The 19,030-nt window shown below is 48.9% G+C and overlaps 1 protein-coding gene across 2 annotated transcripts in view; it reads right to left on the bottom strand.

Annotated features, from left to right (window-relative positions):
- Window positions 1-19,030, bottom strand: part of MYO5C (myosin VC) — a 96,685-nt gene that overhangs the window by 2,217 nt on the left and 75,438 nt on the right. For both annotated transcript variants that reach the window (XM_008268992.5, XM_089309467.1), the window contains 8 exons: window positions 15,067-15,154; window positions 13,125-13,223; window positions 11,475-11,629; window positions 8,675-8,764; window positions 6,293-6,443; window positions 5,275-5,557; window positions 2,455-2,629; window positions 1,851-1,931 (listed from right to left, as the gene is read on the bottom strand). In XM_008268992.5, coding sequence (XP_008267214.4) covers window positions 1,851-1,931; window positions 2,455-2,629; window positions 5,275-5,557; window positions 6,293-6,443; window positions 8,675-8,764; window positions 11,475-11,629; window positions 13,125-13,223; window positions 15,067-15,154 — 1,122 coding nt within the window. The remainder of the gene's footprint in view (window positions 1-1,850; window positions 1,932-2,454; window positions 2,630-5,274; window positions 5,558-6,292; window positions 6,444-8,674; window positions 8,765-11,474; window positions 11,630-13,124; window positions 13,224-15,066; window positions 15,155-19,030) is intronic.

Here is a 19,030-nt window from a genome sequence, read left to right on the forward strand (position 1 = left end):
TAAACTCATTCTTCTCCATTCAGTGGTTCAGAAACTTTTTGGTTTCAGGACTTTTTCATTTATATATATAGTTTTTTATATATAACATTTATATTTATTATATATAAATATAATATTTATAAATATTTAAGATTTATTTATTTGAAAAGCAGAGCTCAGAGAGGGAGAGACAGAGAGATCGATCTTCCACCTGCTGGTTCACTCCTCCAATAACCATAACAGCTAGGTCCAGACCAGGTCAAAGCTGAGAGCCAGGAGCTCCATCCAGGTCTCTCAAATAGGGTGCTGGGGCATGGGCACATTAGCAGGAAGCTGGATCAGGACAAACACTCCAATGTGGGATGCCAACACTGCAAGTGGCAGCTCAACCTGCTGTACCACAAGGCCAGCCCCCCTCTTTATATTCATAAAAACTACTGAGGATCCCAAGGAGCTTTGGTGTTTTTTGGTTATGATGATTGATATTTACAATATTTTACTTAAAACAACAAAATATTAATTAATTTATTAAATGAATACATGCTAAATATAACATTTTAATTGAAAAATAACTATTTTCTAAAACAAATTTAATGAGAGGTGGTTTTTTTATATTTTTAGGAATCTCTTTAATGTCTGATGTAATATAAGATCTATTAGCTATCATATCTCTTCTGCATTTTAATGTTGGGATACACTATTTTGATTGGAGTAAATGAAAAAAAGTTTAAAGGAAAAGGGAATTAACAGATAAATTTTGAAATGCATATATATAAGGGGTGTTTAAAAAGCTCATGAAAAGTGGGTATTATTACAAAACTATGCATGGAGTTCTAAATTTCATCAAAATAAACTTTTTTAAAGAAAGGGTTTATTTATTTGAAATGCAGAGTTATGGGGTAGGGGAGGGATTTTCCATCTCGTTTTACTCTCCAAATGACTTCAATATTCGCAGCTGGGTGGCTGAAGCCAGGAGCCTGGAACTCCATCCTGGTCTCCCACATGCATGCCAGGGACACAGCTCTTGGGCCATCATCCCCTGCTTTTCCAGGTGGATTGGAAGTGGAGCAGCCAGGACTCAAACTGGCACTCATATGAGATACCAGCATTGCAGGTAGTGGTGTAATCCACTGTGCCACAACACCAACCCCTTAACTTTTAATTTCACTTACCATGAATGCTTTGAAGTATGCTTGTATAAGAAAAATGGACCCCCAAGTCCCTCTGTTTCCATCTGCATAGTATCCCAAGCCCGCTAAGAAACAAGATCCTTGGGCCTGTGCTGTGGCGTAGCAGGTAAAGCCACTGCCTGCAGCACCTGCATTCTATATGGGTGCCAGTTTGAGTCTTGGCTGCTCTGCTTCACATCCAGCTCCCTGTTAAAGCACCCGGGAAAGCAGTGGAAGATGGCCCAAGTCCCTGGGCCTCTGTGCTCACATGGGAGACCTGGAGGAGGCTCCTGGCTCCTGGCTCCTGATCAGCACAGCTCTGTCCATTGTGACCAATTGCAGAGCGGACCAGCAGATGGAAAACCTACTTCTCTCTCTCTCTCTCTCTGCCTTTCCTTCTCTGTCTAACTCTGACTTTCAAATAAATAATTTTTTTTTTAAAGAAACAAGATCCACTGAAGGAAGACAGCAAGCGAGTCATGGTCTTGGTGATGTCATTCTCTTCCCACGAGGACTAGGAGAGATTCTGATAAGTGGGGAGTCTGGCAGGGAAGGAGGCCTGCTGCCTTTCAGCTGAGTGCCTGTTATTTGCAGGAGCGGCAGAGGTACTGCGCTCCTGGATCTCCGTCACGTTCACTCTGCACGGAAGTCCTGCATAGCCATGGCAGGTTAAATGAAGAGCCATATCCTTAAGGATCTCACCTGCACTTTGCGAACAAAAGACGGGGTCACTCTTTTCTCGAAGTCGTCTATGGGTGTGTAGGAATTAAGGATCTTGATGATCTGCAAACGCCACATAACATGGTGTCAGCCCAAGAGAATGCACAACTCTGTCAGAAGTAATGGTTCTAGCGATTTGAGGACGCCCGGGAATCCCGGTGGTTCTCTTCTGCTATAACCTGCTCAGGCGCTGTGTGTTAGCCATTTCCAAGAAAAGAGGACACGAGGGAAGAAGGGTCTAGGAGGCAGCGGAGAGAAATCACATAGTGACATGGCGGCAAGAGAACACTCTCCTTGCAGCCTCAGCCTCTTCCTCCCCTTTGCCAAGTGCACGCATGCACACACACACACACACACACACACATCTGTGAGCTTAGGACAGGGCATGTGTCATACACATTAGGCCACAGTTAGTCTTCAATAAATACTCCTGAGATAAAAGGCTGGGCCGTGGAAGAGGGCTGCACTCCCCTGAGAACACAGAGTCAGGTGCAGCCTCTTGCTCGCTCAGCCGGGAAAGGCAGTGCCTATTACAGGGCTCCGCCCACGACGAAGGGCCAGGGGCACGCGCAGCAAGGCTGATCACCTGCACAGCTGACAGCGAGGTGCAGCGTTCGTAGATCTCCTGGGCGTCGCTGTCCGTTGTCTTCTTGACCTGGAGCAACCAGGCTGCCTGGGACAGGGGCTCCAACGTTTCCTTGGCTAAGCTGTTCTGCAAATTCTTATCTTTGAGCCACTCTTCTAAGTAGCTGATGTTGCACCTGCAGTGAGAGCCAGAGGAGCAAACACCTTATGGAAGGTTCCCTGAATCCCCCAGCGTGCCTCGGGGGTGTCCCAGAATTCACGGAGAGCCGCAGGGGCACAGCCTGGCTCTAACAGGAGGAAGTGGCCATAAGACCAGTCCTCAAGATCCGGGCTTCTAAGCATCACGGTGGCCTGGAATGAGGGGCCGTGAACAGAACTGAACGTGGAAATCTGAACAAACAATAGTGATTGAGGTAAGTTTTGGAGTTCTGAAAATTATTAAGGGGACAAATAGCTGAAGAGAAGTCTCTCACAGATATAAAAAGCTGATTTGCTTTCCCTGAATGGGCGGAAATTTTCCATGGCAGGAGGCGTTCCTCCAGTTGGCTGAGGTTTTTATTCCTGTTTCTGTCATAGTTACCACAGGTTTGGAAATTCTGAGACAGGCTGCACAGTGTGACCTTGAGCAGTGAGGCCCCTGGACGCACTGGGAGTCTGAGGACCCTTACATTGCCGGTGGGAACGTAAAATGGTAAGTTACTGTGGAAAACAATTTCTCAAGATTACACACAGAATTACTCCATGACCTAGCAATTCCGCCCCTAGAAAGAGACTCAAGAGAATGGCAAGCACATCCACACAAAAACCTATACACAAAAGTTCACAGCAGCATTACCCGCCCCCCCCCCCCCCCCCAAATAACACAACCCAATGTTCACCAACCGACGCATGGGGAATCAGGTTGTGGTGGACCCATACTATGAGACAGCACTTAGCAATAAGAGGAATTAAATTCTGACATCGGTTAGATGGATAAGCCTCCAAGGAGTTAGGGTCAATGGAAGAAATCACTCACAAAAGATAATATATTTCATGACTCCATTTCTATAAAAATAAGTCCCAAACAGGCACATCTATAGAGAAAGAAAGCAGGTCAGGGGATGCCTGGGCTGGAGGGCAGGGAGTTAGGGATTGTGTGGAGGTGAGTGGGGAATGAGGATAGCGACTGGGCCTGTGGCTCCTTTTTGGAGTGATGGAAATGTGCTAAAATTGCATGATGGTGATGGACATACAACACTGTAATATGCCAAGGCTGTGAAATTGTATACTTTAAATAGGTGAGCCCTGTGATATGGAAGTTATGCATCCACAAGGCTGCTAACAAAATTGAATGTTGAATTCACTGATCTCTAAGGTCAGGCCCATTGCTGCCCTTCCAGATGAACAACTCCTCATGTGTTTGTGTTTTATTATTTTGCCGATTGTGGCTTCATTATAAAGATAATTCCAGTGCTCTGTAGGTTTTGCTCTCAGCAGGCACATAGTATTTATCTGAATGAATGAATGCCTCCAAAATGTATGTGCTACTCACACAGCACTGCAAAGGCACTGCTTCCCTAATGACTACGTTCAGTTGATGAAAGGAAAAGTACTCGCCCTGATGGGGGCAGATGTTGGTCCTCAGAGTTGTTCCAGGTCTACAGCCCTGTGTCTCGCTCATGTCCCTTTTTCACGCATGTCCCTACTCATTCTTGGGGGACCCGCTGATAGACTGACAATGGAGTTTATGGCTTTACTTTACACAGGCTGACGCTACCTTGGAGCGTGATGGGGCCCCTGCTCAGGGCCTGTGACACAAATGCAACACTTTCCTCTCTCAGTGAACAGAAACCCGTCTGCCAAGGCCAGTCCTGAATACGCCTTCCAGCGTGTGTGTGGGGCTGAGCAACTGGAGGTTTCCCTGGTGCTGGGAAGGTATCAGGGATGCCTCACATGTATTTCTTGGCTCAATACAGCTTCTCTGCACCATCCCATGCATCGTTACCATCATTGGCACTCCAGGTTCTCACATCACCTACAGGAACCAGACTCCTACACACACTGTAAAACCCTCAAATACCTGCCCCATATCACATGCTTCTTAATCGCTTGATGAGTAAGTCATTGACAGCTCAGAGTCCGCGTTTCCTCAACATGGAGATGCAGGGCTGACACATCTCAGGACTGGATTAGTGTGGCTTCCGGTGAACTCCAAATGCCTGGGGTTCTGAGCCCTCACAGGCTCCATCCAACCTCCCTCCCGACCTTGGTCCCGCAGCTCCCAACACAGACCTCCCAGCGCCATCCAGGAGAAGCCCAGAGCAGGGGTCCCCCATCAGCTCCACCACTCAGCGATTGCCCGCTGCCCCTGCCTGGAACGTGCTTCTCTTGCAGCTCTATCACCCAGTGCACACCTTTCTGGCTCCCCAAACTTGCCCATCCAGGTCAGTCTCGTCTCTGCATCTCTGCAGCATCTCCCGAAATACTTGTTTGTAACTTAATCGTAGCTTGCTTGGAATTGCTGTTGAGCTATTCTGAGTGTCTCAGGGGTGGGAATCACATACACTTCCCCTGTTTCCTGGGCCCTCCACCTGTCAGTGCTACTCCCAAAGGACATGGCGAGTGCTGGCTGAGAACAGGAGACCCTCAGAGAGCCAGAGGTTAAGGCGCCTGATGATCTGTCCTCAGGTAAGGCCACGCGGCCACAGCGCTGTGGCACATCCGCCAGCCAACACCTCTTGAACACACCTGCGGGGTCCGCCCCACAGGGGGTTGGACCCAGAAGCAGGGCGGCCCTGCTCTGCCCTGCCTCCCGGGCGCAGGCGCGGTTCAGCGGCGGTACCTTATCTGCATCCCTTTCCGGCAGGAGCACATGTCCTTGCGCAGGAAGAGGCTGTTGAGGGTGACGGCCCCGATCAGGAAGAAGAGCTGCTTCACGGCCTGCCGCACGAGCTCGGGGTCCAGCCCGTTCTGGCACATGGTGCTGTAGAAGTAGCTCAGCTGCTGCAGCACGGAGGTCATGGTGTAGGCGTCCGTGTCGTCGATGCTGGACGACCGCTTCCGGAAGCCTGTGGGCTTGAGGCCGGAAATGCCCTGCAGACTCTCATACTCCAGCATGCCGGGCACTGCGGGGGGAAGGGGGGACACGGAGGAGCTGGGGTCACCCCGAGCACAATTCCCACTGCTCAGGCCTCTGCTTCAGGATACGGGACATTGTCTGTGTGTCAGTGGATGGAGCTGTGATGGGGGAAACAGAAGAATCAAGGATCTGAGAGTTCTGAGGAGGGTGAGAGGGTGTGAGAGAGAGAGAGAGAGAGAGAGAGAGACAGACAGACAGACAGACAGCCTAAGGGGGTAGCAGGGGCAGCTGTTCAAAACAAGACAGTAGCAACTCTTCTAGGCTTGAAGCGCTGTTCTTTCGACTTCACAGGAAAGACAGGCGGTTAGCGGAACTCGTGGTCTGGAACCACTGCCTTGAAGTCTAAGGTGTTTTCAATTTCAGGAGGCTGAGGAAAGTATACAAGACTTCGAATGGCATTTTGAGACGGGAAAAACAGTTAGCTGAGCCCCAGGAGTAGCCACATCCTCAGGAGTAGCCACACCAGCGGCAGCGCATAAACGGCCACAGCGGAAGTGCTCCCAAGTGGTTTTATTCAGGAAGTCATTCCCTATGGAGAGAAAACTATCGGCAGTGTACTATTATTTATGTTCTCGTTCTAAGCCAGCAGAGAATTAAAAGGTAGACATTTATGTAAGTATGTTTTTGTGCCTTTTTAAATGATGTTACTGTGTTCCTCATAATTATACACCCAACACTCCATGTGACTATAAATACTATTGGTCGTCAATTCTCTCCTTACCTATTATCGGCTGTATATTGTTTTCCATAACGATGATGAACTGATGATATATGCGGATAGCCACATCGCTGAGAATCTGTCTGTATTCAGAGAGGTCAAAATTGTTCAAGCAATTCTTGTTCTGATGTGGACTGTTATGCTTCATGAATTCCTGAAAGTAATTTTAAACATATGAGAATAATACAGACATGGAAGAAATTAGAATACCACCTATACTAATCATATACCAATCAATCAGCTTCTACAGTATGTAATTCCTGCAGCTTAAAGCTGAATGTCCAATTTGTATCAAATGAGTTTTTGATGTTTGGGATAGCGTTTTCCTTCCTTCCTCCCTCCCTCCCTTTCTTTCTTAGATTCATGTGTTTATTTGAATAGCAGAGTGACAGTGAGAGAGGGAGAGACAGAGAGAGATCTTTCATCTGCTGGTTCACTCCCCAAATGGCCACAACTGCCAGGTCGGGCTCAGGCTGAAGCCAGGAGCCAGGAACTCCATTCTGGCCTCCCGTGTTGGTGGCAGGAGCCACCACTTGGGCCAGCATCTGCTTCCTTCCCGTGCACATTAGCAGGAAGCTGAGCTGGAAGCAGAGCAGCCGGGACTCACACCAGGGCTCCCGTATGGGATGTCAGTGCTGCAAGCAGCAGCTTCACCTGCTGTGCCTCCACGTGCGCCCCAGCATCTACTTTCTCCAAGAAGAAACAGCACTGATTTCCTCCACCATCTCAGTCCGTCACACTGCTACTTGCACCTAATATGAACCTCCAGAGTCTATGGACTAAGTGAGACACAACTGCTATGGAAGCTTCTAGAAAAAGAGGCGGGAGCCAAAGAAACAGGCTGCTCTAAGAGGTTTAGTAGATGCAGTCGTTGAGATTCACATCCTTACAGGGCATAGACCAGTTGAATTTAAAATGCGTGCTAGGACTGAATATTGGTGGCCCTGCCACTCTCGTTTATATGTTGAAGCTTGAAACCCCTACGGTGGCTGTACTTGGAGATGGGACCTCTAAGGACATAATTAAGGTTAAATGGGGTCATGGGATGAGGGCCTAATCCCACAGCCTTAGTGTCCTTGTAAGAAGAGACACTAGATCATGCCCTCCTTTCCCTCCCCCCCCCCCCCCCCCCCGCTCCTTCTCTCCCTCCCTAGGACATTCAGGAGAGGTCACGTGAGGATACAGGGAGAAGGGCGCCCTCTGCAAGCCAGGAGGACCCTGGCCAGGAACCAACTGCGCTGTAACTCAGTCTCCGACTTATAGCCTCCAGTACTGCGAGAAAATAAATCTGTCTTGTTTAAGCCACCCCGTGTGCAATATTTTGTTGTAGTAGCCTCTGCAAACTGATACAGCATGCTTACCATGATCAAAGAGATAAAAGAGAAAGCGAACATTAAGAATAGGACATTGTGATACAAAGCACAGGTGGAAAAGTGCCATAGATATTTGAGAATTAAAAACATAGTAACTAACAAAACACCCAGAGAAAGGGACATTCTCTCATAACTGAAGGGGATAAACAAGGGACCACCAGATAAATGGCGTTGGATGACAACAGTCTATTCCCTGGCATCTTACAGATCCCATCTTCTCGTGGAGGAACCAGTCTGCACCCCCTCCCACTTGGGTACTTCAGTCAGAGGCTGGATTTCCTGTACTCATCTCTTCCTCGGTTCTAAAGCCCTAGTCAGATTGCTTTCACATTTCACTTTACTTTCCTTTAGGACAGCCGGCTACCCACGTGGAAGAACATACAAGGCCATTACTTCCCACATCAATTTGGGATGCATGAGTAATATAATGCTGGGGTGGGCACTTAGCGTAGGAGTTAAGATGCTGGTTATGATGCCCATGTCTCATACAGAAAGGAGTACGTACACTTGACACCAGCTCTGGTTCCTGACCCCAGTTTCCTGCTAACACAGACTCTGGGAGGTGGTGGTGATGGCTCGAGTACTTGGGTCTCGTCACCCATGGGAGAGACAGACTGCCTCTGATTCCTGGTTTTAGCCCCTGCCCAGCCCAAGCTGTTGCAGGCATTTGGGGAATGAACCAGCAAATGGAAGTTCTCTGTCTCTGTCTCTCTCCCTCTCCCTCTCCCCTCCTCCCCCAATACTCAAATAAATGCAGTTGAAGAAGCTGAAGCCTGGTATCCTGCCCCAGGTCTAATCTCTCCCAGGGGTCTCCTGCCCGTGGTGGACACCCAGGAGCCCAGAAGGTAGTGTACAATGGCCTCCTGGGTGAAGAGGAGGCCAGGAAGCCAGGTGGCACCGAGGCTGTGCCCGGGCTGGGAGCCCCGATCCCGAACCCCCTGTTGAGGTCTGGCTCAGGGGGAGGTCACAGATGGACACTCAGCACAAACACAAAGCAGGCCCGCGCCCCTACCTCCTCTCCACTGTACTGCTTCAGGCAGTTGAGGAAATGGCAAGTGTTGGAGAGCCAAAAGGACAGCATCTCAAAGTCTTCTAGATGTTCCTTTAAAAAGGTAAGAAAGACAAAATCAGGCTTGATGATCACCTGTGCCTCTGGGCCATGAACAGACTTGTCTTACTTGTCTACTACTTGGTGGCTTTTGAACAAAATTAATTTCTTTTACTCTCTAAAGCCCTAACTAATTAGATTATAATGATAAGAGCTTATATGTGTATAGTGAGGTACAACTTGCAACATATTTCAAAGATCCCAGTATTAATATTGCATCTCTTCTGCAGGAGCCTGGCAGATACTGGCTCTGTATTTTATCACTCCCGTCCCATGTGGGCCAGAAGCTATAAACCTGGTGGTCATTTCCTAAGGAGAGAGAAAGCAGGTTTGGTCTAACTTCACAGACTGTGGCTAACGGAATTTCCACCCCGGCCAGCCCAGAATCCAGCTTTGTGCTGAACCAGCCTCCCTACCCGCTCTGGCGTCCGCCTGTTCCCAGCTGCCCGCGGAGCCGAGCATCACCGGAGACCCCTTTATACAGAGCAGCCGCCCCTACAAACGAGGACCCAGGTCTGTGGAGGAGACTCTGATGCCTAGTGACAGCCGTGGACCCACTCACCACCTACTGGGTTACTAGGGGAATAAATCAATACACTAAGAATGATCTCAGGGTTATGGTATAGCTGGAAAGGAAATTAGCAATGAACTTTATCTTACTGTTGGATTAGCCCTCAGGCAGCCCCGTTCTCTGTCATTGTCATTTTTGATCACTACCTCCATGGCACACCATGAAGAGACAGACTGCTCATAAAGACTTCAGTTGTTGATTTTTGATATATATTTCTAATATATAATTCAATGGTTGCTTGCCCAGTCATTCCAATGAAGACAATGTCTTATGGGCTGGAAGACAGCAAATTGGGAGGAACCGGGGTTCCTGCATGAACCTGAGGAGCACAAGCACCTTCCAGCCTCATTGTGGAAGTGCTGTGAGCAAAGGAAAACCCTCCACCTTCTGGAAGGATGCTGTGTATCCTGGGCGGACAGAGGCTGGTGTCTCAGCTGGAAGAGCTTAGCCTTACTAAGTAACTACCCCCACTAACACACAGCTCGTCTTCACTTATGAACTGGAAATAGAAAGTCCACAATGTGGTTTTTGAAGGGAGAACTGCACAACTTCCAAAGGAAGAGATGAGCACTTGTTCACTTCCTCCCACTGCTCTTCATTCATATTTGTTACACTGAAAGGACACGTGAGGGGACTTCAAAAGCATTCATGGAAAAATGGAATTAAAAGATAAATTTGGGGGCTGGTGCTGTGGTGCAGCAGGTTAAGCCACTGCCTGCAGTGTTGGCATCCCATATGCGTGCTGGTTTGTGTCCCAGCTGCTCCGCTTCCAATCCAGCTCTCTGCTAATGTGCCTGGGAAGGCAGCAGAGGATGGCCCAAGTGCTTGGGCTCCTGCACCCACAATGGGAGACCCAGAAGAAGCTCCTGGCTCCTGGCTCCGGCTTGGCTCAGCTCTGGCTGTTGCAGCAATCTGAGGAGTGAACCAGCAAATAGAGGATCTCTCCTTGTCTCTCCTTCTCTGCAGCTCTGACTTGCAAATAAATAAATAAATCTTAAAAAAATTTATTTTGATGCAAAAATCTTTTGAAATCTATGTATGTGTGGGTCTTCAAAAAGTTCATGGAAAAATGTGTACTATAAAAAAACTACATATAGATTTCAAAATGTTTTTGCACCAAAATAAAACTTTTTTCTATTTTAAATTTATTTTTATGGATTTCAAAGGCAGAGGGATGGGGAGGGGAAGAGAGGGAGAGAAAGAGTTCTTCTATCCACTCCCCAGTACCCACAACAGCTGGGGCTGGGCCAAGACAAAGCCAGGATCCAGGAATTCCTCTGGGGTTCCCATGTGGGTGGCAGGGACTCAAGGACCTGAGCCATCACCTAGTGCCTCCCAGGGTGCACATTAGCAGGAAGCTGGAATTGGGAGCAGAGCTGGGACTTGAACCCAGGCACTCCAACATGGGATGCAGGCATTCCAAGCACTGGCTTCCCTGCTGTGCCACAAGCCTACCTTCTGTGCACTTCTGGTAGTTTCTGCATATATTCTTCGCAGCTGTTACTCTCAGACCTTAAGGGGACAGAGGTGGCGGAGGTAGTGACTGACTACGGGGTGCAGTCTTGCTAGTAAGGCTCTGAGGTCTACTGGTAGATCGTGGTCCACCTGTCTTCCCCTGGCTGCTTTACCTTTTTTTTTTTTTTTTTTTTGACAGGTAGAGTGGACAGTGAGAGAGAGACAGAGACAGAGAGAGAGGTCTTCCTTTTGCCGTTGGTTCACCCTCCAATGGCCGCCGCTGCCAGCGTGCTGTGGCCAGCGCACCGTGCTGATCCAATGGCAGGAGCCAGGTGCTTCTCCTGGTCTCCCATGGGGTGCAGGGCCCAAGCACTTGGGCCCTCCTCCACTGCACTCCCTGGCCACAGCAGAGAGCTGGCCTGGAAGAGGGGCAACCGGGACAGAATCCGGCGCCCCGACCGGGACTAGAACCCGGTATGCTGGCACCGCAAGGCGGAGGATTAGCCTAGTGAGCCGCGGCACCAGCCTGCTTTACCTCTTGCAGCAAGTGGTCCTCAAACTGTTTTGAATGATCAAGAGGACTGAGGCAAAGATGAATTAGAAAAAGGTGAGGTGTTCCCCGAGGTGTTCCCAAAATAGAGCCAATATCAAGGGCCAGGGTCAAGGGCAGCTCCCTACCTTAACCACCTGCTTGATGCCATTGATGGTGCTGTTCATGAGCGACTTCAGCATGCTGGCGTCATTTCGAGAGTCTGCGTAGCGCACGCACATGAACAGGATGTGAGCCGGCAGCCCGGGGATCATGTTCACCACCACACCGCGGGGCTTCAAGTCTGGAGAAGAAAGCGCCAAAGAGGGTTACAGCTGCTGAGCAGCTCAGCTCTCCTCCTGGGGAACCTCTGGTCAGGGTGCACAAGGGGTCTTTTCACTTTTCTGTTCTGGACGCAATGCCTGAATGCAGGGAGATCTCACTCCCCTTTCAGGAACTCACTGTGGCTCCTTCCTTGGCAAAAACCCACAGGTGCCACCTCCTCCTCTGACTTCTCTTTTTGAAAAGGCTGCAACGGAGCCGGTGCCATGGTGCAGGTTAATCCTCCGCCTGCGGCGCCGGCATTCCATATGGATGCCGGTTCTAGTCCCGGCTGCTCCTCTTCCAACCCAGCTCTCTGCTGTGGTCTGGGAAAGCAGTAGAAGACAGCCCAAGTCCTTGGGCCCCTGCACCCACATGGGAGACTGGGAAGAAGCACCTGGCTCCTGGCTTTGGTTCGGCACAGCTCTGGCCATTGCTGTAACTCTACCTCTCAAATAAATAAATAAATAAATAAATAAATAAATAAATTCCTTTTTCTTTTTTAAAGGCTGCATAAGTGACAGAGGGATTGTACTCTTCCCTCGTGCAATCCTGGATTCCAGATCCCCAGTGAAAGAAAGGAGCCCCAGTTCCATGGACCCCTACCCCAGCCTCTTGGTGAGGACAGACTGGGATCTCAACAGTCCTATGAAACCACCCTGAGTGGGAAAGCCTAGGTGGCCTTGGGTAGGAGAGAGCAGCAGGAAGGCTGGGTGGGGATGAGGGGAGAGAGAAACTTTATAGGACAGGGTAGGCTCGGAGGGGGAACAGTGTGCCCCAACGAAGGTGGGAAGGGCAAGAATGGGGTGCTCATGTGCTCTGAGGGGTCATTTGGAAGAAGAGGAAAAAGGTTACACATCAGCTTTCTCTTGGAGAGGCTGGGACCAGGCAGCTTTCCTCTCTCCCGCCACACGGCCATGCGAAGGTCATGGTGAAGACAAGGTAATAACATCAGTTTTAAGACCACAGCCCTTGGGCACACGCTGGGCCCTTCCTATAACTGAGGTGTGGCTGGAAACACTGCCTGCAAATGAACTTCTCAGTGGTCATCAAATGGAGCACACAGCCACCATGACTTCCACAATGGCTCCTGTGCTGTGACACAAAGAGGAGGAGAGGTGTCCTCTACCTTGACCTTGACCCTACAATTAGACTTGGCAAAAGGTTAGGGCAGTGGTTCTCAACTGAGAACAATTTTGGGGTACTTGGCAATGTCTGGAGGCATTTTTTTATTGTCATGAGCAGTGACTGTTATTGGCTTCTAGCAGGCAGAAGTCAAGGGGTCTGTTCACTATCCTACAGTCCCTACCTGCCACCCCTGACTTTCTGATCAGTAGTGCTGAGGCTGACAAACTCTGGGGTATGGAAAGAAGCAATAGAGGAAGAGAGGGGACCGCCCCTTCCCAGGACTTCGGCATCAAACCAACGTTCAAGTTTTCAAAGACAAAACAAGCATCCAGAGCTCCAGGTGTTACTACCAAGAATGAGGTTCTGAATGAGTTTGGCCTCATCTTCTCTCTTGTATTCCAGCATTCCAAGGTACTCCTTGGGTCCTGAGGACAAGCTCACATCGTTGGCTGTGGACAGACACAAACAATCAGCTACATACACAAAAACAGTGTTCACAGGTTTCACAATGAGCCAACCTGTCTCCTTCTACCCCGTTCTGGCCAGTTTGCACGTGACCTTCTGTGACTTTCAGATACATGAAAACCTGATTGGACCCTGAAGACTCTGTCCTAGCAGTGACTCCTATCTGTGAGCATATCTGTGAGTGCAGCTGCCTCAGACACCCTGCAAGGAATCCCGGTGAGTGCCCGATACGGATGCCCACAGCGGAGGATGCTGTCCAGTCTTCACGATGCAGATGCTCCAGTGAAGGAAGAAGACCCACAGAACATTTGGTGTGCGAAGCACCAAACTGCACATTGCTTCCCAGGATTGCTTAACAGGTACCTGCAGACTTAGTGGCTTCAAACCACACAGTTGCACAGTTCTGGAGGTCAGAAGTCTGTAAGCTGAGGCGCAGTCTCTCAGCTAGGCCACTGCTGGGGTTCTGAGGCAGAAGCTGTTAAAATGTTTGTTGTTTTAAGTTGCGATGTCTGGAGGTAATTTGTTGGCAACAGATATCAAATACAGGAAGAGAAGTGATGAGTCTAATTTAGACATGCTGAGTTGGAGATAATCACAGAAAGCAAAGGAATTAATCTTAGAGAAAAAAAAGGACCTGAGACTTAGGAAGAGAAGTGAGAACAGGATGTGGATGTTGGTGGCCCTTATGCAGAGGTGGCAGTCCGTCCACTCACCCCCACAATGGCCGTGTCACTGGGGTGGGAAGGGCAGAACAGGTCCTGCCATCCGGGGGCAGACTGACATTAACCATTCAAGGGGAAGGAGCCAGAGTTTGGTTTTGGATATTTCAAATTTGAGACAAGAGTTGATGAGAATAAAGAAGGTGTTTACTGAATTGAATACAGAGAGTTGAAGATAGAGCCTGAGCCATAAAGGCTGGGAGGAAGAGGACAAGGCAGTCAAGAGAGAGGATTGCGGGCGGATTGCAGGGGACAGGGCACCTTCAGTGACTTGAAGCAGAAGGAGAACAAGAGGCCGGCGTTGTGCTGGGGGGATTAAGATGCCAGCATCCCGCGTCACAGTGCCAGTTTGATCAGCAGAGCTCCCTGCTAGTGCTCCTGGGAAACCCGCCGAAGATGACCCAAGTACGTGGGCCAGGCCACCAATGTGAGAGGTAGAGTTTCAGGATCCTGGCTTCTGTCTAGCTCAGCCCTAGCTGTTGTGGGTATCTAGGGAATGAACCAGTAGATAGGAGACCAATCTCTTACTCTCTGTCACTCTGCCTTTCAGATAGAGGATGGATGGATGGATGGATGGATGAATGGATGGATGGATGAATGGATAGACAGACAGACAGACAGCTAGATAAATCTTTTTTTTTTAAGACAGAGGAAAAAGGCTGAGGGCATTTTCTCAGGACATCTGAACTGTCCTGTTCAGCCATGTTCAGGGTGTCTGGCTTCTTAGTTCTCTGTTTCTTATTGGGGTCCTTATGGATTCCATGTATGTGACAAGGAGAGAAGGCAAATTTAAAAGCAGTGAATTTTGAAACTCCATGGTTTCATTTTCTTAAAAGGAGTAGCTGAGAGAGGAAGAAGTCAGAAGTACTTGCTACAGGATGTCCCCTGCAGTGACCTGAGCTTATCTGTTGTGATTTGAGGGGTGGTGAGCTGTCCTCCTGCCTCGGAGGATCTTCCCATCTGCTCGTCACCAGATCCCGGCCCTGACAGCTGGGAATCATTCCTTTGGGGGTCCATGCTCTTTGGCCCAGATCGGAAACAAACACAGCAGCACACGCTGACCTTGGCTGGAGGCTGAAAGTAAGAAGGTGAGGACTGTTCTTCCTACCTTTTTCCATGGTCTTGGTGAGAGTCTTGATCTGATCTTGTAGCTTTTTAATCACTCTGTCTTTCATGTATAACTCTTCTTCCAGATCCTACAGAAATCAGAACAAGGGCATTAGCTTAGAAGCATTTCAATCTATTTTTTATAACAGCTTTATTGAGTCATTCACATACCACGCAATGCACCTGATTAAAGTGTACAACTCAGTGGTTTTTAGTGTCATCAGAATTGTGCTGCCATCATGCTGGTCTAACCCCAGAACAACTCCGTTAACCCAAGAAGAAAACTGGAATCTATCTGTCACTCTCTGGTCCCCCTGTTCCTGGCCAGCTCCTGGCGAGCACGAATCCTCTTTCTGTATCGACAGAGTTGCCTATTATGGACACTTCCTACAAATACATGGTCTTTTGCGTCCAGCTCTTTTCATGTAGCATAAAGTATTCAAGGTTTTTCCATGCCATACTGTGTATCAGTTTTTCTTACCTTTTTAGGGCAGAATAATATCCTAGTGTGTGGACGGCTGCATTTCTCTTGATCTAGTTCTCCCTTACTATAAAGAACTCAAAAATATCAGTCTGGGCAGGTGGACTCCCTGGATGTCTGAAGCTGGAGCCAGAGAAATTATTCAGGTTTCTGGGCCCTGGTTTTGCCTTTTCTTCCTGATAAGGAGGATGCCTTGCCCACGCCGGATTTGGCTCAAGAACCTGTAGCGTTCTGAATACCTAGAAATGCGCCCTGTATAGGACACAGACTATCTGCCTCTCCCTGTATCTTGAAGGTTTGATTCTCCCATCTGGCAGGACTCAGCAGGCACTCACCACTGGCTGCCCTTGGGGACCCCCAGAGTGGAGAGGACACTGCTGACCCTACTGCATGGCCGCCTCTCCCCGCTGCTATCCTGTGTCCCTGCCTAGGGATTCGATGGGCCTTACGAGTGGAGTCGTGGGGCCAGCTTCTTCCCTCCAGTGAGCCCATGTCATAATACCCATAATTAAAAAATCACCCATCAGTCCATACCCTGGGAGAAACCACTGTTTACCTTCTGATTTCATTCCTGCCTTTTTTCCTAATTGCACATGTATATTCTAAAAAACTGGTACTACAGTCAGTGTTTTAAATCACGTATTTCCCCCTAATTATTTTGCAGAATTTTCCTATAGTATTTTTTAAAGTTTAATTAATTTATTTGAAAGGTAAAATGACAGAGGGGGACAAAGACAGACTGACCAACAGACATACAGAGAGATCTTCCATCTGCTGGTTCAATTCCCAAATGCCCGCAACAGTTGGAGTTGAGCAAAGCCAAAGCCAGGAACTGCATCCAGGTCTCTCATGAGGCTGGCAGAGATTCATGTACTTGGATCATCATCCGCTGCCTCCCAGGTGCCTTAGTAGGAAGCTGAATTGGAAGCAGGGGCAGGACTCATTCTTAGGCACTCTTGACATGGGATGTAGGCATCCCGAGCAGTGGCTTAACTCACCATGCTGCAACACCCACACCAGTGCCATTGATGATTCATCCAGACCATCACTTTAACAGCTAAGTCATATATTAAACAAGAATTTAACCTACATCCTACAGCGAGACATCCACTTGTTCTGCTCTTTTGGCATCATGAGCAATCAGAGCATGAGTAGTCTGAACAAGAATCGGCTTAGGATAGAATCTTACAAGTTGCATGACGGAATCAAAGGAAGTATACTTTCCAGAAGTTCATGACACCTGACTTTAAGTCACCCCTCAAACAGTGTATGCCAATTAATAACCCCAATAACTGCATAGGATGGTGCCAATTTTGAGAAGTCCTCACCAGCATCATAAGATCTATATGGGGGCCAACGCTGTGGTGTAGTGGGTAAAGCTGCTGCCTGCAGTGCCGGCATCCTATGTGGGTGCTGGTTTGAGTCCTGGTTGTTCCACTTCCGATCCAGCTCTCTGCAATGGCCTGGGAAAGCTGTGGAAGATGGCCCAAGTCCTTGGGCCCCTGCACCCATGTGGGAGACCCAGAAGAAACTGCTGGCTCCTGGCTTCGGATCAGCACAGCTCTGGCTGTTGCAGTCATCTGGGGAGTGAACCAGTGGATGGAAGACCTCTCTTTGCCTCTCCTTCTCTATCTGTGTAACTCTTTCAAATAAATAAATAAATCTTTAAAAAAAGATCTTTATGGACTGGACAGATAAAATAATAACTAGTTTTAGTTTTGAACTTATTTGACAAATGATAAGATAACTAAGCTTTTTTTTTCTCCATTTTTTTTTTTTTTTTGACAGGCAGAGTGGACAGTGAGAGAGAGAGAGACAGAGAGAAAGGTCTTCCTTTGCCGTTGGTTCACCCTCCAATGGCCGCCGCGGCCGGCGCGCTGCGGCCAGCGCACCGCGCTGATCCGATGGCAGGAGCCAGGAGCCAGGTGCTTTTCCTGGTCTCCCATGGGATGCAGGGCCCAAGCACCTGGGCCATCCTCCACTGCACTCCCTGGCCACAGCAGAGGGCTGGCCTGGAAGAGGGGCAACTGGGACAGAATCCGGCGCCCCGACCGGGACTAGAACCCGGTGTGCCGGCGCCGCTAGGCAGAGGATTAGCCTAGTGAGCCGCGACGCCGGCCTCTCCATTTCTTTTTTAAATAAGGATTTTCTGTGACTCAAAGGACCACAGAGGGGCTTAAACAGTGTGCCCTGAAAATTCACATCCACATGGAACCCTAGGACATGGCTTATTTGGAAATAGGTCTTTGCAAGTGTAACTAAGAACTGCTATGAGGTCACAGTGGATTAGGGTGGATCCCAAGTCCCACGAGACCATCCTTAAGAGCACACAGCAGGGTGGGCATTTGTACAGTGGTTATGACACTGCTTGGGGCGCACACCTCCCACACTACAGTGCCTGGTTTAAGTCCTGGCTCTTCTATTTCAGGTCAAGTTTCCCAAAAATGAGCACCCTGGGAGGCAGAAGATGATGGCTCAAGTACTTGGGTCCCTGACATCCACGTGGGAGACCTGCATTGAGTTGCCTGGATCCCGTGGTGGCCTAGCCCAGCCCTGGTCATTGCAGGCAGTGAACCAGCAGATCTCTCTGTGTCTCTGTCCCTGTCTCTGTCTGCCTTTCACATAAAATGAGAAATAAATAAGCTAAAAGAGTATACATAGAGAAGGCCATATGTAGAGAGGCAGAAATTGGAGTAGAGCTGCCACAAACCAAAGGATGCCGGGAGACACTCTGGATGCTGCAAGAGGCAAACAGGACTGGTCACCTTGCAGGGAGTGTGGCCCTGCTGACACCTGCATTTCAGACAACTGTGAGGAAGCAAGTGGCTGGTGTTCTAAGGCACCTGGCCAGGGCACCCGGTCAGGGCAGTCCTGGGTACACTAATGCCGATCAAGTCTCACGTGTAGAAAAAATCCACTCCCTGATTTACAAAAATTGTATTCATGTGTTCAGCTGGAACACTGAGGCTTTTCACTGGTGCAGGGAGAGTTTGTTGAAATGAACACGCAGGTATGCTGCCTCCCCTGTGCACTGTGGGACAGATGGCTTCCTTGTTCCTGCCTGGGAGCTGAGCCAGAGGCACAGAGGAACTCCAGGGAGGGCTGTGCGCAGGACCCCACTATGCTCCAGGGCGTCAGCAGCACTCACCCATTCCCACACAGCTCATAAGGACTGGCCCAGCTCACAGCTGGAGACGGAAGGAAAACCCATGCAACATAGAGTTCCCAGGAAAACAGTTAAAAGAGAAGTTTCTTTTGGTGTAAAATAACTTGAAACATGAATTTTTTCATAATATGCATCTTCTATGATCTTTCTGGAACCCCCTTTGGTGTATGGATTTCAAAAAATTTTAGACCATAACAAACTTCTCTTTTAACTCCATTGTTCATGAACTTTTTTTTTTTTTTTTTTGACAGGCAGAGTGGACAGTGAGAGAGACAGAGAGAGAAAGGTCTTCCTTTTTGCCGTTGGTTCACCCTCCAA

The sequence above is a fragment of the Oryctolagus cuniculus genome, chromosome 12 (genome assembly GCF_051225735.1).
Source record: "Oryctolagus cuniculus isolate XC-2025 breed Fujian yellow rabbit chromosome 12, ASM5122573v1, whole genome shotgun sequence".
NCBI lineage: Eukaryota > Metazoa > Chordata > Mammalia > Lagomorpha > Leporidae > Oryctolagus > Oryctolagus cuniculus.